The sequence below is a fragment of the Lepidochelys kempii genome, chromosome 6 (genome assembly GCF_965140285.1).
Source record: "Lepidochelys kempii isolate rLepKem1 chromosome 6, rLepKem1.hap1, whole genome shotgun sequence".
In the NCBI taxonomy this organism is placed as follows: Eukaryota; Metazoa; Chordata; order Testudines; family Cheloniidae; genus Lepidochelys; species Lepidochelys kempii.
Window position 1 is genome coordinate 103,440,852 of NC_136385.1, and position 25,009 is coordinate 103,465,860.

General features: G+C 42.8%; 1 protein-coding gene across 1 annotated transcript in view; it reads right to left on the reverse strand.

Moving 5' to 3' along the window:
• The window catches only part of CATSPERB (catsper channel auxiliary subunit beta), a 101,605-nt gene that overhangs the window by 72,217 nt on the left and 4,379 nt on the right, over nt 1–25,009 (reverse strand). The window contains exons 2-8 of the mRNA XM_073350352.1: nt 23,553–23,650; nt 21,523–21,675; nt 18,831–18,891; nt 16,824–16,919; nt 7,267–7,416; nt 3,474–3,566; nt 2,393–2,511 (exon numbers count right to left, since the gene is read on the reverse strand). Coding sequence (XP_073206453.1) covers nt 2,393–2,511; nt 3,474–3,566; nt 7,267–7,416; nt 16,824–16,919; nt 18,831–18,891; nt 21,523–21,675; nt 23,553–23,650 — 770 coding nt within the window. The remainder of the gene's footprint in view (nt 1–2,392; nt 2,512–3,473; nt 3,567–7,266; nt 7,417–16,823; nt 16,920–18,830; nt 18,892–21,522; nt 21,676–23,552; nt 23,651–25,009) is intronic.

The window sequence follows — 25,009 nt, forward strand, 5'->3', positions numbered from 1 at the left end:
CTCTCTCCAATATAAACTGATTGAGAATCACTGGCTATCCAGTCTGCAATAAGTTGTAGAAACATGTACATTACAAATTATTTAAAAGTTAATAGGATTTGTTTTGACAACTTGTAATTAGGAGTTTTTAATTATATAAATATTTCAGTTACAAATCAGTCTAATTTTATTCTCATAGCTTCATTTTGTAAGTATATAGAAGTACATGGAGCCAAATTCTGTTTGCAGCTACACTCACACAAATCTCTATTGATTTGCTCAGGTGTAAATAAGGGCAAAATTTGGCTAGTGGCACGTACTTTGAGCTTTAAACAAGGTAAATTAGTAATCACATCAGGTCAAATCCTTAAATCTTAATCCATAAATCCTTACTCAGGCAAAATTATCATTTAGTGAGTGAGTGAGTGTGACCCTCAGAACCCACAATGCCTACTGACAAAGGGTTCGGTGCTCTGTAACGGTAACTCCTATCAAGCCTGATGCACTCACTACACCTAACACACTGCTTCCATGGTATTTATCCATAAATAGTGTTGTTTAAGGTATTAAATAAAAGCCAGTGACACACTTGTCATTAATATCATTGTGAAATGTATGTACTGACACTGTATAAGGAGTTATGTATACATACTGAAAATATATTGTAAAGTCTGTAACAAGGCAGAGTTAACAAATGGGTTTTCTGCCGGAAAAAGCATGCCTATTCACCTATCCCTGTCTCTGATGTAAATTAAGCATGATGAGGCAAACACATATGGTGAAGCTGTATATACATTCCAAATCATCAGAGACCTGTGAAGTCAACAGGAAAGGAGCACCCAGGAAAATGAACAATGGAGAAGTGTTTTATCTGGGGATGCACTTCAAAAGAATACACTTCAAAGGTTTACTGGACTACATCTGGGGGAAAGGGACAACAGCTTTTTATCCATCACTGAGGGAGCAAAAAGGACAGCACATTTTGTATTCATAAAAAGTGGATCCCAGCCATGCTGGGTGGTGGTGCTGGGAAATTGTTTTAGGTGAGAACCTACTTCAGACAAGGATTTGAGCTTGTTAAAGTTAAGTTTAGACTCTAAGAAGCATCTTATACTTCTGTTTCCAATATTCTTACTCTCTACTCATTTGAGTCTTTGAATCTCTGCTCTTTGTGAATAAACTTAGTCTTGTTTTTATTATAAAAATACATCTCAGTGGTGTGTTATTAAGCTAAGTGTTAGGTAAATCAAACAAGCTGATGTGTACTGTATATAGTTCCCTTTGGTGACAGCAAACCTGATAATTTCTGAAAGTATCCAGTGATGGGGCTGAACACGGCAGGGGTTGCTTTTAGAGGAACTGAGGAGCTGGGGTCTACCTTTCGTTACCTGCAAGGCAAAGTGAGGGCTGGGTAGAGCTCTAAGGAGACTGTTTGAGTAGCTAACAGACTGGTGGTGTCAGGGAGCAGACAACCAATTCAGCACAAGCATGTCTCTCTCGCTGAGGCAGGGGTGGGGAGTAACAAGGTGACTCTCAGTCCTGGGCACCCTGAGAAAGTGTCACAGCGTGGAGTTAAAAACACATTTCAGAATTTGGTCCACTGTAAGCAGTTAGGGACATAATGAAACAAGTTGCTTATAGAGAATATATGTGTGTGACTAAAAGGATTGAGCCTGCAAGTAAGGATTAATATCTTTCACTTCAGCGGAACTATTCACATGCTTAAAGTTAAGTATGTGCTTAAGTGCTTTGCTGGATGAAGACCAGAAGGCTCAGCATCTTGCAGCGTCAAGTTCTAAGTGATCAACCAACCTTCCACTTACTACTAGCGCTGATCAAATGAACGGTACTTGTGGCACAGCCAATGATTTGCAAAGGAGGATCCAATCCTTTTGCTGTGGTGGCAAAGCAACTCTGGTCAACCCATCCATATTTCGGTTTCAGAACATACAAGTTGGCAAGTCCATTGAAAACCCTGGCTTCAGACTAAGAGTAAAGGAACTTCTTGTATGGCTAGTTTAAATTAGATGACCCAAAAGATCTCTTCTGGTGTTAAAGTTTATTAATCTAATAAATAGTTAAAAGGAGCATGACTAAATGTTCTACATTTCTCACAAAACATTTTTACAATAAGATTACTCTATAAATTAACTGTTATGCTATGGGACAGTTGTATTTCCTTATTCTGAATTTTAACAATCCTGTATCTTCCTTTATTCCTAATTTCCTAATCTCATGTTAAAAGGCTGAGAAAAACATAATCCTGCTAGTCACACAAGTTAAAATCTCCCTTACCTATATTTCCATGAGGACTTCTCCATAAATAACTGTGCATAATTGTGCAAACTTATTTGTCTTAAACTTTGCAAATATGGCTTAAAAAGTTACTTAATGTAAAAGAAAACTCACATACATTTAAAATCCTTCCAGATGGATAGCGTAGATCTTGACTGATAAAAAGGCCCAGTGTAGTGAGGATTATTAAATGATTATTCGTTAAGACTATATTCACAAGTGAAAGGCCAGCACAATCTTATGGAAGAGAAAAAACAGCATTATGAATAATCACTGCTTTGTTTGCTTTGTGCATTCACACCTGTCATGACTATAGTCTACACGCAAGCCAAAGAATCATTTAGTCATTCAGAACATTTGTGGGTATCATTACAAGTGCTTGGTTCCTTTCTGGATTCAGCATATAAAATAATGAGACATTTTTACAAATCATGTAGGTTTTAGAATTTGACACTAATGCTATTTAGCTGGCCAGCCTGAACCTGAAAATAAAGGATAGGTAGTGTGGAAGTAGGGTTGTGTTTTTGCTGCTTCAGAATAGCTTCCAAAAAACGTATCTTTCTTCCCATAGGAACTGAGGATTCCTTTTGCCTTGCAGGTTATAGCATGAACTCTTTAAGAGTTTCCTAGTTCAGCTCAGCACTCACCCAGTACTTCAGATCTCACAAAGGACTGGGAGATGGCCCTTTCCAGAGCACACTTTCCACTCCTGTTAGCCAGGAGGGACAACTGTGGCAACTCTGTAATGTCCTTTTCTTCTCTCTGACAGGGTTCAAAGCATTACCTGTGATATTGACCTTTTCTCTTGTCTGGATTGAGAATGTAGTCAAGAAGGGAACCAAGACTGTTTCAAATTAGGTTCTACCACTTGCCACTGATCTAAGCAGGCCTTCCTTCTCTATGCATGCCTGCTATATATTTATAAATTTTGGTTTTATTATTATTTCTTAAGTTTTTTAGTTTTATTATGGACAATTATATACACATGGTGGTATATTTTGATGTAATTCAAGATGATCTCTAGTGACCTCAAGGGGAGCAAATGTGGGTTGAAATGGGTCAGGGCATCCCACCAGCGTGGTTCTGTCAACAAGTCTAAGTGCAGACTTGAGTCTCTCACATGACAGTGTCATGAATGTACCACCCAAGCAACCAAGAACACTGCGCTTGTTAAATTATTAAGAACAAGAAGGAATTACCATCGTCTAGGAGACTACACAGGCTGTCTGTCATATTGAACCACTCTGTATCTCGAGATATAAATCCAGAATTGGTAACTCCTAAATAAATTCCTACCAAAAAAAAAAAAAAATCAAGATTGATGTACCAATGAAAGGAAAACGGACAATCTAAAAGCAGATTTTTCACAGTTAACGTCAGACTTGTTTTGTAAACGTATCTTCTGGTACAATCATATGAGGCCAAATCCTATACTCTTCACTGCAGGCTTGGAAATGTGGTCTTCTATTAATCATTTCAATACAGAAACTTCTTTGTAACTTTTGAGTGAATGAGAACTGAGTAAGGACTCCGGGATCTGGCTACAGATATCCAAAGGTGTTTGAAACTCCATTGTCTTTGGTTTTGAACTACTTTTCAGAGCTTTTAACTTGAATTTTGGGTCTTAAACCCCAAAATCAAAAGTAAAGTTCAGTTGAAACTGCCAAGTTTTACCTGTTTTCATACTGTGATTGGGAAACCATAGTGTTAGGGGGCTTATTCTTTCACCCACTTACTTCCCTGGTCCTTCTTGCATGAACAGAGAGCAACAATACCCGAAGTCCAAAGGTGCAAACAATTTGATGTTTATTGGGGTGAACTTCCAGCAAGCATGACTCCAGTTTCCTTCCTTAGTGTCCCCCTTCCCACCTCTGACACCACAGAGCCTTACACCTGTGTCACTGTTCCCATTCCTGCCCTTAGCCAAACATGATTCAAATTTCCCCACCCCCATCCCGTTCCCATTTCCCCCTTTAGCAAAACATGAAGTAGAAGGACCCAGAGAAGGAGATCTGTCTTTTTTCCCTAAAAGCTCTTTCTTCCCACTGCCATCCAATGTTTTACCAGAGGAAGAGGACAAGTCCTTCAGCACAGGAACATCAGAGACACAAGTGGAAAAGGCAGCAGGAGCACTTTCAGATGAGAGTGCTCAGATGTTTCTGTTCCTGGAAACCCAGGATCCATGATCAGAGGAAGGATGCATCAATCTCTCCATCATAAAAAGTTTTATCTGAGCTTCCCTGGCCCTTTGGTTGTCTTTGAACATAACTTACAGCTGACACATGATGTGCCCTTCCCTTAGGCCCAATAGCATCTAGGATGCCCATAGTTTAAAGGCATTATGGCCTTATACAAAGGGCAATTCTTAAAGCCTGGGATTTATGATCAGACAAAGTGACTGAACTCAGTGCTGAAAGTACCTCCCCCAAGCAAAATAAAACATTTCTTCACAAAGAGATGAAAGGAAATGCTATTAAAAAAAGAAAAAACACTATCCTAATCATTAAGTATGTGCTAACTATCAGAGTACCTAGGACTATTCACATATACAGAAAAAGGCCACACAACTCAAAAAAGGCTCGGACACTGCAAGTTCTGACTGACTTGTAGCCACAGGTGGTGAGAAGGAACAGAGGGGTGGATCAATTCTTTATGCCCTTGGTTGGAGGCACGACGACATACAGGGTGCAAGTGTGGCCCCAGAAGACTGCGGAGCAAAAAAATTCATCTTGATAACCAACACTAGAATATATGCAGACAAGCAAGTGCAAAACCACCTCTCATCTCTTACCACTTGTGAGACTACCTGTTTTCATGCTTCTTCCTATGTCTGAAACAGATTCCCTGATCTAGTATGCCTTGAAAATTCACCTTCCTCCAAATCCCTACTCAAAATGTATTTATTTCAGCAAGGCTTTCACTCGTCCCTGCTCTCAGACCTCTCTTCATAATCCCATCATCTACTCTATATTATGGTTTGAGCACAATGGACTGAATCTTGAAGTCTCTACTCAGTCAAAACTCCTGTGCATGCCAAAAGGAGTTTGATTTGAGTGAGTAAAAAGCGAGTAGTAACTTCAGGATTCAGGCCAATATGTATTAAAGAGACGCATATGAGGGAATTGCTAAGAAGTGTCAGGACAGGCAGGCAGCCGGCTGTTACTGGAGCAGGAGCCCTCTGTCAGAACTACCAGGCAGCTGGGAGTGTTCCCAACAAGGTAAAAAGAAAAGGAGTGCTTGTGGCACCTTAGAGATTAACAAACTTATTTGAGCATAAGCTTTCGTGAGCTACAGCTCACTTCATCGGATGCTTGCAGTGGAAAATACAGTGGGGAGATTTTATAAACGCAGAGAACATGCGGATGCATTCAGTGGAGTGATGTTGAGCAGACTGGAGTGGCTGCTTTCATTAGCAGCCTCAATAGCTGCCTTGCTGTCATCTAGTTAAACCTGGCTTGTGGATTGGCTGGACCCTTAGGACTCACAGATAATGATTTCAGATGACTTGTGAGGCTCAGAACATGCAGGCTCAGGGATAACTCATCAGGCTCAGAACACTCATCACAAGAAGTGAGCGAAGACAATTTGAAAAATTGCTCTATCATTTTGCTTTTCTGTTGCTTTCCTTCCCTCCTGTCCTACCTCTATTTTGTTCATTTGGATTCTAAAATCTTTGGGTCTGTGAATTTATCATTTTACATGTCTATAAAGCCTTTGATACCAATGGTGCTATATAAATATTAAAATCAGCGTACCCAGCTCTAAAATGGATCATCATTTGGTTTGGTAGGTCTTCCCATGATGGTGTGACGGACCAGATTACCCATAAACTCTGCTGCTTTTTCCAACACATATAGCTAAACAATAGTAAGTTACTGAATAGCTCTATCTTTTCTTTGGTTTTTGTTTTACAAGATTACTGTTAAGCAAGTTTGTACTGGTTTTTACTTTTCAGCATTTGCTACATCTACCATTAGATGGCAGTGCTAACTTTTATTTGCACCTCTCTCCTAGTCTGTCTGAGATATTAAAGCCAATTTCACCATACTGTACAACAGAGTATAAGAGTGATTTTCTAAATGTGATCAAGTTTATCAGGACCAAAAGACATCTAATAATAGAAGGCCATACTAAAAATCAACCAATGGTCCATCCTCCAGCACAGGTTCATTGCTGGCTTCTTCAGGGAAGGTTTAAAACCTTCATAATTCAACTAAGTGTGCAACACTGCCCTATTGGGAATTATTTTCCTGAACCCAAATGATGAACAGCATGTATCTGGAAGCATGATACTTTAGACAGGATACTGGACTGGGGGACAACTTTGGTTTTGTTTCCAACTTTACCATCAATTTGCTAAACGATTGTGGTCAAGTTACATCACTCCTCAGTGCCTCAGATTGTTTTTACAACCGGAAATCTGAGGCACTGAGACCCACAAGTTATTTATGTGTTACATAAAAAAGCATGTCAGAGTGCCCTCTTCTGGGAATGAGCAAAATAGACGTGCCCAATTAAGACTTTTCTATACCATTCATTAAGTCAGGTGACAATCCTATTTCCTTTTTTCTTCTTTCTCCTCTAAACAGTGCTGGCCTTTTAATCTCTCTAAATGTCTCAATTTCAGTTGCTTTTTTCCAGACCTCTTCTCTTTCTGCTTTTCTTTTTTGAAATGAAGGAATGCACCCTAAGCTCAACAGTCAAAGTGAAGAGGTATCATTGATTTGCATAATGGAAACACAGTATTTTCTGAAAGTTTCTTTTTTCATCTTTTGGCTGTGATTGCACACTGGGCCAGACAATGTCACTGATCTGTCTAATTTTGGAAGGAAGGGTACAGATGTTTACATAAGGTAATGCAAAAGGTTCTATTTATTTCAGAACCCGGGACAGTATGTGAATAGTACACACTGTTCAATCCAATGTACATTGCCGTGCACTGGTCTACAGATTTATGGTGAATATATTCAAACAAACAGATACACAACTTACCATGTACTGTTTCGTTGCATATAAGAGCAATTACTGCCACATCATTAGCACAGGGGCATTTTGACACTGTGATATTTATTACATTGGGTATTAGAGCATTAATTTCAGTAGAGTGCATTAGTTTGCCAAGACTCCATTGAAGAAGAGGCTCTGCAGAAGAAAAAAGTCTAGATGTTTAAAATATGCCAAAGCATACACTGCATGTTTATTTAACCATCCTTACCACCTTTATATTTCATCGATAAACAGAAGACAAATATAATTCATTATAAGAGGCTAAGTAAAAAATGAACCTCAAGTGCCTTCACATTTGGAGTGCAATAGAGAAAGAATGTGCATGTGGACAAGTGCACATGTAAGGGCTTGCCTACACTACAGACGCTACAGTGGTACAGCTCCGGCACTGCAGCTGGGCTGCTGTAGCATAGACACTTGTTAGCATAGACACTTGTGTTTGTTTTAAACCCGTCTCAGTGACAATGGATTTTCCCCAACACTAGAGTAAATCCACCCCATGAGAGGCGGTAGGCAGGTTGATGGAAGAATTCATTCATTGACCTACCAGAGTCTACACTGTGGCTTAGGTTCGGCTTAACTAGGTCTCTCAAGGGTGTGAAAATTTTTAGGTGTTTTAGGTGTAGACCAGGTCTAAAATGAAGGATGCCATTGAAATATGAAATATGTTACTCACATGAAAAAAAGTGCAATGGCAAAAAGCACTTGCATGCAGCTTAGTGAAGAATGCATATCCTGCTGCTTAAAATAAAATTATGCACACAAAACAATGTTAAAAGAACATTGAGATTGCAAAGTCAAGCACTCAAGAGTTAGGAAATACCAGTGCAACCTTATTTCAGCCCCCTCTATGCATTGACAGTCTTTAATTGAATGCTCACATACTATTTTTTCCACACCCGCTTCCAGTCTCCTTTCCCAGCCAGTCCCAGTTCTCCCTCTTCTCACCCCAATTCCTTGTCCCCACAGCTTTCTTGCCCAGCCAGGCCCAGTTATTCCCTCCTGACTCCTCATCCAATCTGTCTCCCCACCCCTGCACAGACTCTCAGTTCTAGTCTCCATCCCGGGGTTCTTCATCCAATCTGTCGCTCCTCATCTCAGTCTCCATCTAGCCAATCCCATTTCTCTCCCCACATCCCAGCTCCTTCTCAGAACTCTATCCCTCTTCCTCCCCCACTGATTCCTACTCCCAGCCTTCCCTTCCCCCAGCTTCTTGTCCAACCTCAGTATACCCCTACCCCAGCCAAATGGGTCCCAGCCTCCCCTCCTGTTTCCCTCAGTGGCTCCCAGTCTCCTTCCTCCAACTACCATTCTTAGTTTCCTTGCCCAACCAGTCCCACCCTCCCCTCCCAAAAGCTGGTCTCCCCATCTTCTCTCTCAGTCCGTTCTAGTCTCCCCTTCTGACTCCTCCTCAGTTTCTCGCCCTTCTTCAGCTCCAGTCTCTCCAGACTTCCTTCCAATAAGAACATAAGAATGGCCATACTGGGTCAGACCAAAGGTCCATCAAGCCCAGTATCCTGTCCTCTGACAGTGGCCAATGGCAGGTGCCCCAAAGGGAATGAACAGATGGTTATCATCAAGTGATCAATGCCCTGTCATCCAATCCCAGCTTCTGGCAAACAGAGGCTAGGGACACCATTCCTGCCCATTTTGGCTAATAGCCATTGATGGACCTATTTTCCATGAATCTATCTAGCTTCCTTTTGAACCATGTTATAGCACTGGCCTTCACAACACCCTCGGGCAAGGAGTTCCAGAGGTTGACAGTACGTTGCGTGAAAAAATACTTCCTTGTGTTTCTTTTAAACCTGCTACCTATTAATTTCATTTGGTGGCCTCCTGTTCTTGTATTATGAGAAGGAGTAAATAACACTTCCTTATTTACTTTCTCTATACCACTCATGATTTTATAGACCTCTATCATATCCCCACTTGGCCTGGGTCTACACAAGTTTAGGTCAAATTTAGCAGCGTTAGATCGATTTAACCCTGCACCCGTCCACACGACGAAGCCATTTTTGTCGACTTAAAGGGCTCTTAAAATCAATTTCTGTACTCCTCCCCGATGAGGGGATTAGCGCTGAAATCTACATTGCTGGGTTGAATTTGGGGTAGTATGGATGCAATTCGATGGTATTGGCCTCTGGGAGCTAACCTAGAGGTTCCATTGTGACTGCTCTGGACAGCACTTTCAACTCAGATGCACTAGCCAGGTACACAGAAAAGCACTGGGAACTTTTGAATTTCATTTTCTGTTTGGCCAGCGTGGCGAGCTCATCAGCAGAGGTGACCATGCAGTCCCAGAATCACAAAAGAGCTCCAGCATGGACCAAACAGGAGGTACTGGATCTGATCACTGTATGGGGAGACGAATCTGTGCTATCAGAACTCTGTTCCAAAAGACGAAATGCCAATATATTTGAAAAAAAATCTCCAAGGGCATGATGGACAGAGGCTATAAACAGGGACCCGCAGCAGTTCCGTGTGAAAATTAAGGAGCTCAGGCAAGCCTACCAAAAAACCAAAGAGGCAAACGGCCGCTCCGGGTCAGAGCCCCAGACATGCCGCTTCTATGCCCCTACCACTACCCCACCCCGTCCGTGGACACCTGCAAGTGGGGGGAGTCTCACGCAACAGGGATGATGATTTTGGGGATGAGGAAAATGATGATGATGAGGAGGAGGAGAGCGCACAATAGGCAAACAGAGAAACTGTTCTCCCCGACAGCCAGGAACTGTTTCTCACCCTGGAGCCAATACCCTCCCAAGGCAGGCTCCTGGACCATGAAGCCGGAGAAGGCACTTCTGGTGAGGATACCTTTGTAAATATAATACATGGTTTAAAAGCAAGCATGTTTAATGATTAATTTGCCCTGAAGACTTGGGATGCATTCGCGGCCAGTACAGCTACTGGAAAAGTCTGTTAACATGTCGGGGGATGGAGCGGAAATCCTCCAGGGACATTATTAAGGGGACATTCAGAGGTGGCCATTCCTGCTGGGCTGTTTGCCTGTGGCTAAAAAGAAATCATCCCCGCTTTTAGCCACGCGGTGGGGTGTTCACACTGAGCTGTTCACGTTTGTCTGGCAAGGATCTTCCCTGATACTAGTCACGCAGTGGGAGGAGGGGTGAAGCGATTATCCCAGAGAATTGGGGGTAGGGGGGTTAGTTGGGTTTGTGCTGCATGTTAACCCAAAAACCGCAGCTCCTCCTTTTAAATGGCCAACCCAATGGGTGCTTGGTATGGGAAAGGAGGGCGCTGCTGTTTGAAACCATTCCCACATGTTATGAAGGTTGAAGAAGCCAAAAGACTGTGGCTTACCCATGGCTGCCTGCAAGCCAAATTCTGTTGCCCAGCCCTGCGTGTGTGATCTCTCACACCAAACCAGCAGGCCCTCAATATAAGAGGCAAAATGCGACCTTGTACCAAAAGCACATGTACTATGTAACGTTAACAGCTTGGTTCACTGTGAAAGAGTCTACCCATTGTTCTCTAAAATGGGTTTTTTTAAATACTATTCTCCCTATTTTTCCTCCCATAGCTGCAAATGTTTCAATGCTCCTCTTGTCTCCATCCCAGAGGCTAGTGCAGATAAGAAGGTGAAAAAAACGCACTCGCGATGAAATGTTCTCTGAGCTCATGCAGTCCTCCTGCACTGAAAGAGCACAGCAGAATGCGTGGAGGCAAACAATGGCAGAGTACAGGAAAGCAGAAAATGAACGCGAGGATAGGAGGGACGAGCAAGATGAGAGGATGCAGGAGCAAGAGGAGAGGTGGCAGCAGTGTGATGAGAGGAGGCAGGAAACAATGCTGAGGCTACTAGGGTATCAAACTGATATGCTCTGGCATCTGGTGGAGCTCCAGGAAAGGCAGCAGGAGCACAGACCGACACTGCAGCCTCTGTGTAACCGCCTGCCCTCCTCCCCCAGTTCCATAGCCTCCTCACCCAGACGCCCTCCACGCGGACTGCCCAACCAACAGAAAGCTGGTATTCAATAAGTTTTGAAGTGCAGTGTGGCCTTGTCCTTCCCTCCTCCCCTCATCCACCACCTCACCCAGTGCTTCCCTCCTCCTGCACCCCTCCCGGGCTACCTTGGCAGTTATCCCCCTATTTGTGTGATGAATTAATAAAGAATGCATGATTTTGAAACAATGACTTTATTGCCTCTGCAAGCGGTGATCGAAATGGGGAGGGCAGTTGGCTTACAGGGAAGTAGAGTGAACCAAGGGGCCAGGTTTTCATCAAGAAGAAACAAACAGAAGTGTCACACCGTACCCTGGCCAGTCATGAAACTGGTTTTCAGAGCTTCTCTGATGCACAGTGTGCCCCGCTGTGCTCTTCTAATTGCCCTAGTGTCTGGCTGCGCGTAATCAGTGGCCAGGCGATTTGCCTCAATCTCCCACCCTGCCATAAACATCTCTGCCTTACTCTCACAGATATTGTGGAGCACACAGCAAGCAGCAATAACAATGGGAATATTGGTTTCGCTGAGGTCTAACTGAGTCAGTAAACTGCGCCAGTGCGCTTTTAAACATCCAAATGCACATTCTACCACCATTCTACTTTTGCTCAGCCTAAAGTTGAACAGTTCCTTACTACTATCCAGGGTGCCTGTATATGGCTTCATGAGCCATGGCATCAAGGGGTAGGCTGGGTCCCCAAGGATAACATTTCAAGGGGCATTTCAACATCCCCAACAGTTATTTCTGGTCTGAGAAATAAGTCCCTTCCTGCAAGTATTCAAACAGACCAGAGGTCCTGAAGATGCGAGCGTCATGTACCTTTCCCGACCATCCCACGTTGATGTCGGTGAAACATCCCTTGTGATCCACCAGTGCTTGCAGCATCACTGAGAAGTACCCCTTGCGGTTTACGTACTGGCTGCCAACGTGGTCCAGTCCCAAGATAGGGATATGCGTTCCGTCTATTGCCCCACCACAGTTAGGGAATCCCATTGCAGCAAAGCCATCCTCTATGACCTGCACATTTCCCAGAGTCACTACCCTTGATAGCAGCAGCTCAGTGAGTGCATTGGCTACTTGGATCACAGCAGCCCCCACAGTACATTTGCCCACTCCAAACTGATTCCCCACTGACTGGTAGCTATCTAGCATTGGAAGCTTCCAGAGGGCTATCGCCACTCCCTTGTGAACTGTGTGGGCTGCTCTCATCTTGGTATTCTTGTGCTTCAGGGCAGGGGAAAGCAAGTCAAAGTTCCATGAAAGTGCCCTTATGCATGCAAAAGTTTTGCAGCCACTGGGAATCATCAACACTATGCAGTCCCACCACTCTGTGCTTGTTTCCTGGGCCCAGGATCGGTGTTCCATGGCATGAGCCTGCCCCATTGCCACCAGGATGTCCAAATTTCCGGGGCCCGTACTTTGAGAGAAGTCTGTGTCCATGTCCTCATCACTCTCATCACCGCGCTGCCATCGCCTCCTCGCCCGCTTTTGCAGGTTCTGGTTCTGCACATACTGCAGGATAATGCATGAGGTGTTTACAATGCTCATAACTGCCACAGTGATCCGAGCGGGCTCCATGCTTGCCGTGGTATGGTGTCTGCAGGAGAGCAGAGTTGCAGTGGAAGCGGTTGCTGACGACGAATGCCACGAGAATAGATATTTATAGAGAACGACGAGAGGACCTGTGAGGTGGATTCATGAGAGCAGGAGAGCAGAGTTGCAGTGGAAGCAGTGGAGGACAACTTTTAGCACCATGCACATTTCCCAAGGAAGAACACACGTACCCGGGAGCCCATGACAGACAACATGGAGAAACTTGCTATTGAGACAATAGCAGCAGAGCAGAGTTGCAGCAGAAGCGGTGGATGACGACCATTAGCAGTCCTACTGCACCATCTGCTGAAAGCAGTATGGCGTCCGCAAGGAAAAAAGGTGCAAAACGATTGTCTGCTGTTGCTTTCACAGAGAGAGGGTCGACTGACGACATGTACCCAAAACCACGCGCGATAATGTTTTTGCCCCATCAGGTATTGGGAGCTTAACCCAGAATTCCAATGAGCGGCAGAGATTGTGGGAACTGTGGGGTAGCTACCCACAGTGCACCTCTCCATAAGTAGATGCTAGCCACGGTAGTGAGGACGCACTCCGGCGACTTAATGCGCTTAGTGTGGACATACACAATTGACTGTATAAAATAGGTTTCTAAAAATCAACTTCTATAATATTGACCTAATTTCATAGTGTAGACATACTCTTAGTTGCCTCTTTTCCAAGCTGAAAAGTCTCAGTCTTATTAATCTCTCCTCATATGGAAGCCGTTCTATACCCCAATCATTTTTGTTGCCCTTTTCTGAACCTTTTCCAATTCCAATTTCTATTTTTTGAGATGGGGCGACCACATCTGCATGCAGTATTCAAGGTGTGGGCATACCACAGATTTATATAGAGGCAATATGATATTTTCTGTCTTATTATCTATCACTTTCTTGATGATTCCCAACATTCTGTTCATTTTTTTTTAAATTGCCACTGCATATTGAGTGGATTTCATAGAACTATCCACAATGACTCCAAGATCTCTTTCTTGAATGGTAACAGCTAATTTAGACCCCATCATTGTATATGTACAGTTAGGATTATGTTTTAATGTGCATTACTTTGCATTTATCAACATGAAATTTCATCTATTTTGTTGCCCAGTCACCCAGTTTTGGGAGATCCTTTTGTAGCTCTTTGCAGTCTGCCTGGGCCTTAACTATCTTGAATAGTTTTGTATCATCTGCAAATTTTGCCACCTCACTGTTTAACCCCTTTCCAGATAGTTTATGAATATGTTAAATAGGATCGGGCCCAGTACAGATCCCTGGGGACACCACTATTGACCCCTCTCCATTCTGAAAACTGACCATTTATACCTACTCTTTGTTTCCTATCTTTTAGCCAGTTACCAATCCATGAGAGAACCTTCCCTCTTATCCCATGACTACGTATTTTGCTTATGAGCCTTTGGTGAGGGACCTTGTCAAAGGCTTTCTGAAAATCTAAATACACTATATCCACTGGATCTCCTTTGTAAGCATGCTTGTTGACCCCCTCAAAGAATTCTAGTAGATTGGTGAGCCATGATTTCCCTTTACAAAAATCATGTTGACTATTTCCCAACAAATTAAGTTCATCTATGTGTCTGACAATTTTCTTTACGATTGTTTCAACCAATCTGTCCGATACCAAAGTGAGGCTTACTGGCGTACTCCTTTCCCTCCCCCTGGTCTAGATTTTGTCCCCTTTGCATTCAGATCAGATGGCTTCCTCCCCCACACTACCTGGGTGCCAGCGGGGGGGGAAGGTGTCATTGAGAGCACAGGAGAGACGAGCTCTGTAAGCTCACTTCCAGTGCATAGCCCCACCCAGGACCAGAACAGTGTCTCCTTCTGAGCCTCTGAACTGAAGCATACACCATACTCACAGAGTAAATGAGTATGTGTAGTGTATTCAGCACTAGGCGCTGTGAGGCGGTGGCACATGCTCAGTGAGGATGGAATCTCTAGATCCGAACGGTTAAAAGCCGAGAAATTTCTACTGAGGATGTTTCAGAGTAGCAGCCGTGTTAGTCTGTATTCACAAAAAGAAAAGGAGTACTAGTGGCACCTTAGAGACTAACCAATTTATTTGAGCATAAGCTTTTGTGAGCTACAGCATCCAATGAAGTGAACTGAAAAGGAGTACTTGTGGCACCTTAGAGACTAACCAATTTATTTGAGCATGAGCTTTCGTGAGCTACAGCTCACTTCATCGGATGCATGCCATGGAAACTGCAACAGACTTTATATATACACAGAGAATATGAAACAATACCTCCTCCCACCCCACTGTCCAGCTGGTAATAGCTTATCTAAAGTGATCATCAGGTGGGCCATTTCCAGCACAAATCCAGGTTTTCTCACCCTCCACCCCCCGACAGAGTGTGTGGGGGGGTGGAGGGTGAGAAAACCTGGATTTGTGCTGGAAATGGCCCACCTGATGATCACTTTAGATAAGCTATTACCAGCTGGACAGTGGGGTGGGAGGAGGTATTTTTTCATATTCTCTGTGTATATATAAAGTCTGTTGCAGTTTCCACGGCATGCATCCGATGAAGTGAGCTGTAGCTCACGAAAGCTCATGCTCAAATAAATTGGTTAGTCTCTAAGGTGCCACAAGTACTCCTTTTCTTTTTGCGAATACAGACTAACACGGCTGTTACTCTGAAACCTGTCATGAAGTGAACTGTAGCTCACGAAAGCTTATGCTCAAATAAATTGGTTAGTCTCTAAGGTGCCACTAGTACGCCTTTTCTTTTTACTGAGGATGTGCAAACTGTGATTTTTCAAAGGTTTATAACTTGTTGTGACAGGAAGCTATCAGCAGCATCCAGTTTACTGACATTGCAGCAGCCTGCTGCAAGCCTAGCTGAGGGCAATTACACATTCTCTGGGGATTGTGAGCATCTGGCTGACAATCACTGAGCTAACAAGGTAACTGGGAAGAATATAAGGGGAGGAAACAGGAAGCCAGGGGAACTCCAGGGCAGTGCAAGAAGAGCTCAGCTCAGAGGGTGAGCCAGGGCTGGGGAGTGAGAGCTGCAGGGAAGCTGGTCCTTGTTATTAGCCTGTGTTGCATATTCTTGTGAAGAAAGAGGGAAATAAATGCACACGTTGGTGAAAGATAAATGGCATGGTGTAGGATTGTGACTATGAACCATCTGAACTGGCAGGCAGTGAGGTTCACCAGGTAGTGACGGAGGCACTTCAAGGAGATTTTCACAGGGTCAGGAAAAAGCACAAGGGGTTGGCCTGACACAAATTTTAAGTCCCTGTTCCAAAGCAGGAGGGCTGCTAGATCACTTCAAAGTATTTTTTAATGGGGAAAAACATATTTTCCTCTTAGCCTTGTTCTTGGAAACAGCTGAACTATACTGGCTGAAATTAAAAATATATCAGCCTGAGGCGGACACCAGATATAGAAAACTTCAGCCCAAACCACTGAAATTTCACAAAGTTCTAAGCAACTGAAAACAGGAGATTTTTCATGGGAAGTATGGGCAACCTTAATTCGGCAGTGTTGCCAGCTCCTCCAATAATAACCATGTTACAAGACAATAGATTTAATAAAGAAATTAGGAAGGCTCTTTAGTTTGCTTTACAGAAGGGATATAGTTTTCTAATAAAATTAACAGAAAAAGGTGCACTGATCATCTTGTTATATCTTTCTACAGACAGAACTTTTTAGATGAACTCTGTCCTGTAGTGATGTTTTACAATAACTATATGAATATGATTAAGGCATTTTAGCATTTGTAGCCCCAGATTAGAAGAAATTGATCTTTAAAGAATTTTTTCAGTTTTTCCCTAATGGTGTCACTACAGGGCAGAGTTAGGTTACTTGTGTGCTTTAGCAGTATGTTTCCATATCTTAAAATGTTTAGATTTAAGTGCAAGCTTAACTCAGACTAATATCCTTAACTCCATTTTACCAGGGTTTTTATTTTATTTTATTTTTTTAAAGAATCCTACACGATTCTCTTTCTAAATGTATCTTACCTCTAAAAACATCTAGTAGCGTTCCTTCAGTACTAAACAGGTTTAATCCATGATGCATGGTGAATTTTACAAACCATTCCTCTATTGGAGCAATATCTGGTTGAACATAAAGTGAATACAAATGGATAGCATTTAGAGTCTTATAAAAACACAACAGAAAAGTGATTCGCACAGAAGGTTCTTTCTTCATACTTCAGTCTGCCTTCATACAATGGTTTTCCCATAACTTGAATTCACCCAAACTGAATAACTTCCCATGATACCCTGTTTATAAAAGAACCAAACAATTCTGAAGCCCTCATTCAGCCAAAACTCTCATTGAGGTCAATGGGAAGGTCTCTTAAATAAGTACTGAATAAAATTGAGTAAAGCGCATCAGGATCTGGTCCAAAGACCATTCGTTATGTGGCTTCATTTCTCAACATCTCACATAAAAAGGTGACCTAATACACAGAATATATAAGATGTAGTATATCTGGATTTTTAAAAAGCTAAAAGATACGTCTCACTGACTCCTGCTCAAAATATTTATCCGCGTTGTCTTGGATACGAACACTACCACACAGAATGAAAAAGAGCTGAAGGACCGCCAACTAGGAAACTGCTAATATACAACACATAGAGCTATGCGGCTCTCTAGTCTGACATGGGTTTATTTAACATCTTTATTAAATAAGCGATAGTGGGAGTAAACCAAATAATGAAATTAACAGATTATATTACATTAGGAGGAACTGTGAACGCCAGTGACAGCAGAGAAATATTCCCGCATATATTAGAAAGGAGGACAGAACATAACAAAAGGATTCAGATTGGGAAAGTGAAAACCAATACAGAGGAGGAAAAACAAATAGGAAAAACAGATATGCAAGGCAGGGAATGAACATGGAAAGCCGTAACTCTGTAAGAAACAGAGGTGATAATGGACAACAAACAGGAGTTTCCAATGCAATATGCCAATGTAATTTTGGCTACGAAGACATGAAATCTCAACCAGGGAGAAGACAGTCATTGGCAAAGATTATTCAAAAATAGGTGCCTAAAATTAGGCACCTAAATAAGTCTGTGCTGATTTGTTAAGTGATGAGCACCTTCAGCTGTCACTGAAATTCATTCAGAATTGCATAACTCAATATCAAAAAGATATTAACAAATTAAATGAAGGTGAAGAAAATAAAAATGATTATGCATCCGATGAAGTGAGCTGTAGCTCACGAAAGCTTATGCTCAAATAAATTGGTTAGTCTCTAAGGTGCCACAAGCACTCCTTTTCTTTTTGCGAATACAGATCAACATGGCTGTTACTCTGAAACCTAGATTTGTAAGGAAAGTTTAACAAGGCTAACTATTTAGAGAATGGGTAAGAGATTACTATATGGGGACATGATCTACAAGTCTGTGAGGGGGGCCAAGAATGAAAAGGACTTACATAGGGTGGTACAAAGCAGCAGCATAGCTAGGACAGAAAAACTGGGTGAGCCCTGGCTTTTGGGTGGGTGGGCAATGATGGGAGGATGTGGGGAGCAGGACAGGAAGGACCGGGGGGTGGGGTGCAGGAGGGATTCCATGCCCTGGAGAGGGGGAGGAGGGATAGGTTGCCTTGGGGAGGGGGGGCATGAAGGGGAGGGACTGCAGAAGGGATCCAATGCCCTGGGGAGGGGAGTAATAGGGCTAGGGGAGTCTGCCTCCCCCTACTTCCTTTACCGCTCAGCAGGCACCTGGGACGCACAGGCTGCGGGGTGTGCCCATAGGGTGGAGGGGGGGCCCGCTGGGGCTCGAGCTCTGCCCGCCCCTCCCAACCCCGGCTTGGTGTCATGTTCTCCTCCTGCTGGCGCCGCGCGCTGCTGTCCCAGTCTCTGGCCCCAGCGCTAGCGCCCCACCATGAGGCAAAGAGCAGGTAAACCTAGTAGTAATGGGATGAAATTAAGAAGAGGAAAACTTCAGTTGAAGTTGAGGGAGAACATGGTGATAGTGATATATATATGTAACTAAAAATATAGTTTTTACCTGTATTATATGTAATATTTCTTCTAGGGATATCAATAGTCCAGGTAGACTGATTTTCTTCCTTTCATTAAAAAAAATCAATGCAATATTTTATTTCTCTGTGATTCTAAGTCACACATTTTATTTTTCCCTTTTTCCCATTATTTTCAAAGGGTGTCAAAAACTTTGGGTTAAAATCATCTGTGATGAAATGGAAGCACTGCAATCACACAAACGGCTGTCAGATTCTCTCTTTTATGGTACTTATTCATTACAATTCACACTTGATATCAATACGTGGATGATGGCTAAAACTCATTGAAAAGAATAAGCATGATTCCATTCCTCACCGTGAAGCCATGGCAGAGTGAGCTTGGCCCTACAAGTAATTACCCAGGGTTCTAGGTGGGCTTGTAAAGCCCAAGCTGAAGCATGCACTACTATGGCTTCCCTGCTCCAGTACCCAAATTAGCAAGATTAAAACTAGCTCAGGTATGTCAGCTCGAGCTTCAACCACACCCTGTGACTACAGCATAGGCATGCCTCAGCCTATATTAGGGTGAAATTAATGGTGACACACCAGAATGTATTTGGCTCATTTGGATCCTTTATCCTTTGCTTCCACCTCATTGAATCCTGGTATCACACCAACCCAGTTCTTCCAGGTGAAATGTGTAGGATGCATGCAGCTCCATGTGAAGCACATGCTCTTGATCAGTCAGTGAAGGTTGCTCAAAATGCCCACTGCTTTTTACAGCTAGTGCCTGATGCTGCTGCCTTTGTAGCACCCCCACCCCTGAACACAAACAAAAATTATAGCCTGCTCTAAATTTCAAAGGTTTTTCCAGTGTAGCTATATTAGCTGGGGGTGGGTGATTTTTTTACTGATATAATTGTACCAATTGAACCCCAGACTGGACACAGTTATATGGATATAAAGGTGACTTATAGCAGTATAAGTAATTTCCTTTCCTGTACAGAAATAAATTATGCCAAGATAAAGCACTTTCATCCTGGTATAACAGCATCCAACACTAGGGGGAGTTATATCACTTGAACTATGCTATGATAGGAGGGGCACTCACTTCCTGAGAGACTCCTAGCGGATGGGTGTAGTAATGCAACCTTCTCCTGCTCCTGGAACTCCACGTAGGTTGCCAGCCTCACTGGACAAATATTCAGTGATGCAGCCCTCTGGCCAAGTCCCATATTCAAAATGCACCACTTCTGGGGCAGCAAAGAGTTCACTAAACTGCCTGCCCCCACCAAGGTCATCAGCCCCATCTCCGGGCCCTCTAAATTGAGCCCTCTGCTTGGGCTTCTGAAGAAGCCTAGTTCCCTTCTTAGAGCTTAGGACACTTTGCCAGTGGGGGAACCCAGGCGCGCTCACTACTCCAGGTTCCAGCCCAGGGACCCTATCCACAGCAGCCCCATATAGCCTCCTTTAATTAGTTGCTGCTGTTTTCCCTGGGCCTCTTCCCACTTGGTCCCTTTGTCTTCACCTGTTATTGTAAGGTTACAGTTCTCAGGTCCTCCCTTTTTCCCCTGTTTCAGTAAATGCAGCCAGTCAAGCTCCTTGGGGCAAAGAGGAGCACCCTTCCTCAGCCCTCTGGTCCCAGCCAGGAACTGGCCTGCTAAGGCCCTGCAGCTCCTTTTACCTGAGCCTGCTGGGTTTTGATTAGCTGCTTCCTTGCAGCCTTTGTAGACAGGCCTGGAGGACCCACTTCTGCTGCTCCTTTCCTGGGGCAAGGTGTAGTAGGACCACAGACCCTCCCGCAGGAGGCCACAAAGGCCTGATGCCCCCTTCACATATACTGATACAGTTACAGAATAGTGGTACAACTTGTGTGTGTAGATAAGGCCTTAAAGCTCCGGGGATGGCTTGAATAGGTAGCCACAGCAGGACTAGCATTCAGATCTGATTCAACACTGCTGAAATTTCAGACTGTCTCATCAACTGATGTCCCAAAATGGAGGAAATAAGATTTTGTCATACTTATTCTGGGTTGTAATGCACTGTTCTGAAATGCCTGCAAAGCATGAACGAAGTGTAGGGAAGAAGGGTGGCATCCGGAACCTGAATTTCTGTTTGTTCTGGGTTTAACTCGAATTCTTACCTGCCGTTAAAATGGTGCATTTGGAATAGCTTGAAACTTTGAAAGGTTGCAGCATTTCCTTTCTCTGTGCAGATAAGGCTCTGTCATTCCATCCAGATCCCAACCTAGTGCATTTCCTTCTCAATTGGTTTGAAGCTTGCTAGTGGTTTGATTTGCTGGCCTGTAGCTAGCTCTTCTAGGTTCTCCTGAATGTTGCTTTGCCTCCTGTTCCTCTGCCCATGCCTCCCTATTTGGTGCCCCTTCTCTCCACCTACCTCTCACATTCCATTCCTTACTGCTCCAAATTACACATCTCATCTCTCAGAAATAGCCCAAGCCACCACACACCTGACCCCTTAGCTGCGACTACCATTTCTCCCTACTTCATTCCTGAACTATAAAAAGGTATGAAGGGGTTAAATTGAACTCAGCCTTATTTAAGTGCAGTTCTTCTGTATTTGTATCTAATTCTGACAAATGCAAAGGTAATCCAACAGCCTGGTAGGAAGCAAAAAGGGCTAAATGAGAGGAACTGGCTAAAACTGCTTTTTTACACTGTCCAGTGCTTGCCAAATTACTGTTTATCAAACATGCATTGAAAAAGAACAAAATGTTACCAGTTTCATTCTGAAGTAGAAGATCCCAGAATAGGTACTGTTGAAGATCTGAATGCTGGGAGCAAGCCCTGATGAGGTATATTGCAGAAGAAGCCTTTTTCTGTTCTCCAAAGTATCCTCCTGATTTACATTATATAAATGACAGCTGATTTTCTTTGAGGAGGAAAAAAGCCACAAACTTTTAGCAGGGGAACACCTTTCTTCCCCCAACATGCTGCAGTTACCAAAATGATCAAACACTCAACAGGCCAATTTAGGTGGATTAATTAGTGGGATTAGATTGCATATATCAATTTGCCCTGCAAATAAACATATTGTAAATCCATGACCAGCTAGGGCTTCACAGTTATCACTACAATGAAGTTCAGCATGGCTGTAATGTGCAAGTCAACCGTGGGTATAGGAATAAGATCCTCTAGTTCCAAAAGCACAGTCCCTTACCACTTGAGGTAAAAGAGAATCTTCATTAATAGTTATCAGGATAGGGTCAGTTGATGAGTTCTGATTTTGTCAGTAGAGGTAATTACAATGTAATTAAATACAAAACCCGATATTATTACAAAGTTAATTTTCAAAATGTGGCCTCTGCCTATCTGTGTGAAAGCAACTTCAGATGCACCATCACTTCTATATGTAAGTTTTACACACTACAGCTATGATTTTTATGCACTAACTGTAAAAGGAAAACAAATTTATGCATGCAAGTCTGAACAATCAGGGTCATCCAAATGTGCGGGCAAATGATCAAAATTTACAAGTGATAGCATGCAAAAACTACAGTTGCAAATGATTGCAGGTGCACAATTACACACCTTGAGTTTAAACATCAAGGCTTGAGTTTAAACATCAAGATCTGGCTGTCAGATTTTGAAATCTGGAAAGCTTGCCATTGATGCATAAGACAGAACAGAATGCAGGTCTGCAATTAAGTAGTCTTTGCAGCTGCAATAGTAGAAAATGTGTACTTGCCTATGAAATTCAAATGTATGTGACTCCAAATATATTTTAAAAAGAGGTACTGTATATGCAGTATAATAATGTGCCATTTTTAGTGTCACATTGGTGACTGTGATGGGGTGGCTGCCCCTTATTGGCAGAAAAGGGGTTAAAAGCAGCCCTAGGGAGGCAGCTAATTAGAAAAGGGCTGAGAGGAGTAGCCAATCATGGTCCAGCAGGCCCATATAAGAACGGCAGCAGACAGGGGAACTAGAGAGAGTTCCAGGCTGGCTGCTAGGGCCTGCAGGCTAAGGCAAGAGCAGAAGAGGGTGCTGGAGCTGCATGGGAAGTGGCCCTGGGATAATGGACTGCAGCTGTCACTGAGGAAAGTGGCTGGACGGAAACTGCAGGTCCCCTGGAAGGGGAGAACCCAGAGTGTGACATAGCTGGAGGGCAGTGTCATGAAGAGGATGCTGTGGTCCTGGGAGTGACATGGGTCCAGGAGCAGAGGTGACAGTGGGCGGGATACCACCAGAAGAGGGTACAGAGCTAATTCCTAAGACAGCCAGTCGGAGGTGCTGCAGTGGTGAGTTCCACACTGTCACAGTGACCAAAGTTTGCTTTTGCATAGAGAGAGACAGACAGACAGACGGAATAGTTCTCCTGGGATAATTCCAGTCTATTGTTAAATATATCTATTAGTAAAAATACGCCGATGAAGAATGGGCACATGACGAATACTCAGATCATTTGGTCATTGAGATGTTAGGTAAGAGCAGTAATTAGTTGCAACTGTATGGGAAATTAGCTTTTTGAATGGTGTCACATCATTGCACTCTTCAATGCCATAGGTCAACTCTAAAATCTAATTTGTTACCTTGAGGTCATCATTCAATCAAGCTAATGAGAATTATTTCACGTTTAATTAAGTCCTTATTATACATGACAAGTTTACATATATGTTAACTCCTTCAACTCCTAAGAGGAATTAATTCACAGTCCTTGAATTATAATAAAATAGTAAACCACAGTGCTGTACTTTTTATCTATATGCATTAAACAATTACAAATATAAAGCTTAACTGGGAACTTACCAAATTTTGTGAACCAAGGTACAATTTAATGACTTTGGGCTTTGGGCTTGCATCATCTAATGGTTCAGTATAGCAAGAGAAACTTGAATTCTCCTTCACTGAGGGAGACAAAAATATAGTTTAATCATTAAAATATCCTTTGTAGAAATGTCTGTTAAAGCTAAATATTAATTTTGGAAAGGAAAAAGGCAGTGTACTAACTTGTACTAGGTATAAGGAAAATTAGCAAGCACATTATAGAAAAAAATTACACTCATCTATCAGGACCTGATCATAGAAATGTAGGACTGGAAGGGACCTTGATAGGTCATTTAGTCCAGAAGAGCTGAGGCAGGACCAAGTAAATGTAGACCAGGCCTGACAGGTGTTTGTCCAACCTGTTCATAAAAACCTCTAATAATAGAGATTCCACAACTTCCCAAGGTAATGTGTTCGAGTGCACCTCCCTTAACTTTTAGGGAGGTGGTGGAATCTCCTTCCTTAGAAGATTTTAAGATCAGGCTTGACAAAGCCCTGGCTGGGATAATTTAGTTGGGGATTGGTCCTGCTTTGAGCAGGGGGTTGGACTAGATGACCTTCTGAGGTCCCTTCCAACCCTGATATTCTATGATTCTATAATACCTTGACATTTAGAAAGTTATTCCTAATGTCTAATCTTTGGTACAATTCAAGACCATTACTTGTCTTCTCCTCCGTGGTTAAGGAGAGTGTGTGTGAGAGTCCAAAGGCACTGATTTTGAATGAAATACCCAAGACAAAGTCTGACTGCTTTGAAAGGAAACGGCCAGATGCATCTTTTTGCAAAAGCTTTCCCATCATAATGAACAACCACGAAATACTCACAACCCAACCAAGCAGGCGTTATTTGAATCTCTCACTAGCTACTGTTCTGGGCATTATCTGTCTTCTTTCAGCAGAATACAGTTTTCTCAGGGTGATGTAGGTAGCTAGGTATTTTGTAATGAAGCTGGGTTGTGATCCATTGATGGCTTTGTAGAACTAGGCTAAAGCCGAGAAATTGGCATTGAAAACAATTTGGGAGGGAGAGGGGAATGCAGAAATCTGTCGTGTGATCTCAATGGCTTCTTCTGCTGAAAAGACAGGCTGCTTCATTCTCCGCAAGCTGGAGTTTCAGTATTATTTCTACCTTCAACTCTAGGAGCAATCTTACATTAATTATATTGGTTGTGACAAATGCATGGATTGTTTTTGTCAAGTCTTCATCTTAAAGGAATATGCACAGTCTTCTAGCAAGCTGAAGGTGGAAGAAAGCATCTCACCTGTGTCAGTATCTGGGCATCCAGTGTGAGTGACGAATACTGGTATTATCTATCAACTTCATGAAAAAACTTGTACAGATACAGACAGACATCATCTTCCTTTCCAAATGCAAACAGATGGACATCATACCAAAAGGACTGAAGGTAAAAAATCCATTACAATCTACATACCACACA